We start from the raw sequence: 5655 nt of genomic DNA, 5'->3' as shown, positions 1-5655 counted from the left end.
CTATTTTATGTAAGGCTGAGGCTTTGATTGTATGCCTGGGGAAGGGGTTGAGTGTGTACTTGACAAATACATGTTTACAAATGGAACCCAAAGCTGTTTGTTGGGTTAGTTTAACTCATCTCCTAAGGTCTATTTTCCCCTGGTCCAGTGAAATGCTAATTAGGTGTTCAGCACAAAGAAGATCCTTGGTCGAATAACTTGGAAATGTGCAGGTGAGAAGCTTACATCTGATTTTCCCTGCTCTAGACTTTCAGAACCTTTAACAGGCTCACTTGCAACGTGAATTGAGGCAACTTTTCTAAACCCGAGTAACCATAAACCCTTCTTTCCTGGAGCTTCTCCAGGGACCAGTGTTGTGGGGAAAGTCAGTCTGTCCCAAGGCGCAGTGTTCCTCAGCTGTCCCTTCTAGTACACAGCCTCCCCCCACACCCTGCTTTCCCGCCTTTGGCTACTTGTATCTAATCCTTCCAGAGGTTTCAGTTGATACTCTAATGTGGCATGTGCATTTTAATGTGAAAACCTGGAAAACCAAACAAATTTTTGACACGAAGCTTCAGTAGCAGGATTTCAGGCACCTTTATTCACAGCAAATATTTCTGGTCAGGGAGCCTGCCTTTGAAATCTATTACATATGGAGGCCAACTCCTGCCCAAGTCCTGACTCTCCTACAACAGCACCAGCCGCATCACTTCCACTTGCCATTTGCGAGGCTCGGAATACACCTGCCCTCAGGTTTCAGCTCGTCTGGTCACAGCCAGTTTGAGTGGGACATTCAGGGGCACAACCGACCAGACCAATAAAAGGAGGTTCTGTAGCTGGGTAATAAGAGTGCTGAATTCATTTTATTACAGAAGAATTCTATTCCTTTGTGTTCATCATATAATTTATAAATAGGACAAATTATTTCTTAATATTATATATTTGCAATACAAACAATCACGACTGGTGATATGGGAAACTTAAAAAAAAAACAAAAAAAACCCCATACTGTTTTCATTAAGAGTTTCCCTTTAGGAAGGACCAAACCATTCCTCAACCTTTACAATTTTTCACCTTTTTGTTGTATAAAACCACTTTGTGGTGACAATCACATGGACTGCCTTCCAGATCAATACTGGCCTCTGGGCTTGGCACACTGCATTTCTGAGTGGCAAGAGTTATTATCCCTGCCTTCTATAATCCATAATAAAACTGTTACTCTGCAAGAATTTAGGTAAGAAATAGTTTAAGTAAAATAGTACTTCTTAAAAACTTGAGCCTACTATGTAAGTCATTTATCATTTCTAGCCAAGCAACTGGCATGAGCTCAACATGGTCTCTTTTCCTTTTCTGTCTTTCTTGCCCAAAGATGGAGTAACTGAGTTTTAAAATCCTGCCAGATTTTTAATGATAACCACTGTAGATGAATAATGCAGGGTCCTACTGAAGTATTAAAATCTCATGCAAAACTCTAATGAACGTCTCATTACATCAGGCTCTTTTGTTATTTTCTGTACTTTAAATAAGTTCTAACACAGGACAGTGGCAGTGGTTACTTTTCATTGACTTTTGCATCTGATCTCAGGAACTAGACGTAAGTCAAAAGTTCAATTCTGAGTTTTGGCAAGAGAGCAGTAACAGGTATTTCTGAATGAACAATTCTTAAATGTTTTTAGCCATTTGAAAAGTATTGCCAACACACTATATGGTGTTAGCTGAACAGTCACTTTGTGCTGAGAATCAAAGAACCCTAAAGTCTACAAATGTCTTACTTCACCAGGTCTAACTATAATCGAAGGATTTACTGTTTAATAAAAAAATTACACAGCAACTTTTATCAAACAGCAACTACTACAAAAGGAATGGTAGGAAAAAAATGACTTCACAAAAATACACTAAAAAATTTGACAATTTTTTTATGCAGGAACCACCACAGTTTTAGTGTTTAATAATTAATAGCACAACTGACCAAGGTCCAAGATGTGAAGATACCATGTCCGAGAAACTGCGGGATAAATCACTCTATAAACTAACTATATAGTATGTGATAAGAATGCACATTATAATGTAAAACCTGTCTACACATAGTAGTTAGCTGCAAAAAGCCATTCAGTCTTCTCTTGGCTTGGAAAAATGGTGTTGCAGATTTCATTGTAAGTTACTAGCAACCTGTTGAAGAAGCAAAAATCATCAACATGTTTTTTCATCATATGAGGACAAACAAAAATGACACAGAGAACTATCGATTAAAAATCCTTTTGGCATCTTCTATTGAATTAAACTTATTTTCTTTGCACAATATTCTAGCAAAAACTCTGATTTAAATAGAAATATTCATTATAAAAATGTCTGAATCTGTTTCCTACTTGCATTCTTTTCTCACGGTCTTTAATCAGGGCAACTCTTGACAAGATGTTCTCACTTGACTGACAGGATTTTTGACTGTCACATAATAATAAAAAGAGACCCAGAGAGGCTTCTAAGGCTGGTAAGAAATTTTCCAAATTATCTCTAGATAAGAATAAAGATCACGTAACCCACAACAAAGTGGTGACGTGATTTACTCACAAAGGGAATCAACCCAATCTATTGTTAAGATACCAGCAAATTTAAGAGACTTTAACCTCCCAAACCTCTATTTCACAGTTACTTAAAACTTTTCATGTGCCCAGAAAATAAGAAATTAGGTTGTCTTTTACTATATATTCTGTTTGGTGCTCTGGTAATCAAAAAATTCTCAGTAAACTTTATTTTTATAGCTAATTAGGGCCAGATGCGGTGGCTCACGCCTGTAATCCTACCACTCTGGGAGGCCGAGGCGGGTGGATTGTTTGAGCTCCGGGAGTTCAGAGACCAGCCTGAGCAAGAGTGAGACCCCCCATCTCTACTAAAAAAAATAGAAAGAAACTGGCTGGACAACTAAAAATATATATAGAAAAAATTAGCTGGGCATGGTGGCGCATGCCTGTAGTCCCAGCTACTCGGGAGGCTGAGGCAGGAGGATTGCTTGAGCCCAGGAGTTTGAGGTTGCTGTGAGCTAGGCTGACGCCATGGCACTCTAGCTGGGGCAACAGAGTGAGACTTTGTCAAAACAAAACAAAACAAAACAAAACAAAACCCCAAAACAAAAATAAATAAAAATATAGCTAATTAGAATGCTACAAATGGGATGCAAGAAATATGAGTTTAAAAATTACTTCTGGGTTATAACAAGGTATCACAAAATGTGTACACATGTACACTATAGGAAACAGCTTGTAAGAAACTGTATTGAGTGATTACTGTGCATCTAACTTGCTATTCAGGTATTTTCAATTATTATTAAAAATTACTTATTATTTCCTCTGATACCTGAAACTATTCAGTAGACATTTAAATCAACTCCAGAGTAAAAGCTTAATGTGGTCACAATATAGTTTATCTATGTCACAAGTTTGAGAAAGAGTCCCTAGAATTTAAGGCATTTAAGAAGGTAGTAATGTGGGTGGCTTGAGTTATCTATTTCTAAAAAAACAAACAAACAAACAAACAAAAAAACACCCCCAAAACCAAAAAAACCAAACCCCAGTGAAAAATCTTCCAGTGATAGGCTTTTCAGGCTAAGAAAACACATTTGTTGTTGGTTGGAATGACATAAACTCAGCGGTTACTGAATGTTAGCCAATGGTCTTAACTAACAGTGACAGAGGTCTAATTAACAAATACTGGAAAAATAAATTCTATGTGAAAAATTAGTTTGGCACAAAAAATTTCAAAACATGGAGTCTACAGGGGGAACAATAAAAGGGACGCTTGCTGGGATCACGGCCGGCAATGATCTAGACAAAGTGCGACTGCATCAGAATTACACAGGTTCTCTCTTTCTTTTTAAAAATATAATCGTCCCTCCCTCACCTTCAACTCTTCTGTGTGGCAGGTATCTTGTTTTCGCCTTCCAGTTCCTCCACTCCCGCCTGTGTCATGAGGTCGGCGATGTTTCTCTCCAGATCATCAATGCGACTACTCATGTCATCAAGTGGTGAAGTTAAAGACCACGCACACCACCGTCTCCTGATTTCTTATCCTTTTCCTTCAGGCCCCTGTTGACTACGGCCTCCAACACAGCTGTCTGGAGGAAATGGGTCTTCAAATTTCCTTTGGACATTGTTCTAGTCTGGCGGGTAAGAGTACAGAAGTCTGGGGCAAGGCTGTCTGGGATCAATTCCAGCCCTGACCCCTACTAGGGATGGGACCCGGTAAGGTCTTTCACTTTTCTAAACCTCAGTTTCTTCTTTTGCTGTACAAGGGTGGTGACACTATAACATATTCATAAGGTCATGGCGAACCTTACAATAAGACACACACAAAGTACTCAGTTCACAGGCAACAGTGAACCATACTAGATATTCTTTAAGTTCTCTGAACCGGGTATCTGTCTAGCTTAGCTGTATCCCTAGCCCTGAACACAGTACTTCTCAGGAACAGGGCACGTCCAAGCTCATTGAGTGCCTGGCTGAAGTTGGCCGGCAAACCACCCATTTATCCCAACCACTACCTGGCAAAAAGGGTCCAAAGGCCCATCAAAAGCCAATTTCAAATAAAAAGGATATTTCTTCCGATGATCTGGTCAGACATGGTCTGAAATTTATCTTGCATCTGCTGCAGGAGTGTCTGCACCTAAGAAAAACCAAAACAAATAAACAAAATCCACACCTATCTTGAGACACTTTCCTGGGATCAGGACGGGAGGGGCCCTGATCCCGGCGAGAGGAGACTAGGATCCTGGGTTCCAGCCCCATTTCAGCCTCTTAGCAGCTGCGCAGTCTCAGCAAGGAATTTCATTTTTCCGGGTTTCAGTTTTCCCGTCTACTAAATTAGACTGATGGGCCAGGGAGGCCCCTTCCATTTTGGGGTCGCTGCGATTCAAAACTCGCGGTCTGTAGGTTGTCTCTGCCGGCTTGGGGGCACCTGGGTCTGAGTGAGGAGCTGAAGGGTGGGGTGCGTGGAGGGCTGAAGGTGTGGGGATGGGAAGCTGGCGGGGCCTGGGGGTCGCCAGGGGGCGTTTACGGGCAGGTGGGAAGGGTGGTCGGGCTTGCGGGGAGAGGGGCCCGCACCGACCGGCCAGGGGGTTCAGGTGGCCGGGAGCCTCAGGGGACGAAGGCTCCAGAACCGGGCCCTCCAGAGACGCCGCGCACGGTCGTCCGAGGATGTCGCGGCCTCGGGCCCGTGCAGCCGTCCCTTACCACCGAGGTGAGATCCTGCATGGTCTTGGGGTCAGTCTCGGCCATCTCCCCGGTTCCCAGCTTGGCGGTGATGCCTCGGACCGTCACCTACACTTCCGTTTGTCGGCGCAGACGTCCCCGCTACCTTTTCTCGCGACGAGACAGGCCACTCGCGGGACCGCGAGGCATTGTGGGGGTTGTAGTCACGTCACGCACCGGAAGAACCTCGAGGTCTCGTGCTTCCGTTCCGGCGTGCGACCCGGCCCCGCTCTTCCCGCCCGCTTCCCGTCGCCCCGCCCCTTCTGTCCCGCCCCGCCCCGCCCGCACCTGCGGGGGAGAAAGGAGACACAAACCGGAAGTGGGGCAACAGAGGCCGGGAGCGGCCTCCTGCGCAGGCCGCAGTGGGTTGGAGGGCGGCTCTGGTTTTCTTTGGCCCCTCGGGACGAATGTATTGGGCTTCTGCCCTCCAAGCACA

The 5655-nt window shown here is 43.7% G+C and overlaps 1 protein-coding gene across 1 annotated transcript; it reads right to left on the bottom strand.

Annotated features, from left to right (window-relative positions):
* Nucleotides 1-560: 560 nt before the first annotated feature.
* On the bottom strand, nt 561-5340 carry HSBP1 (heat shock factor binding protein 1). Its single transcript, XM_069497951.1, has 4 exons — nt 5202-5340; nt 4569-4635; nt 3874-3994; nt 561-2148 (listed from the first exon to the last, which is right to left on the bottom strand). Exons 1-3 carry the CDS (start codon nt 5244-5246, stop codon nt 3876-3878), a joined length of 231 nt encoding a protein of 76 aa, XP_069354052.1. The 5' UTR covers nt 5247-5340; the 3' UTR covers nt 561-2148; nt 3874-3875.
* Nucleotides 5341-5655: the final 315 nt, after the last annotated feature.

The sequence above is a fragment of the Eulemur rufifrons genome, chromosome 23 (genome assembly GCF_041146395.1).
Source record: "Eulemur rufifrons isolate Redbay chromosome 23, OSU_ERuf_1, whole genome shotgun sequence".
Lineage (NCBI taxonomy): Eukaryota > Metazoa > Chordata > Mammalia > Primates > Lemuridae > Eulemur > Eulemur rufifrons.
This window is presented reverse-complemented; position numbering and strand designations above follow the sequence as displayed.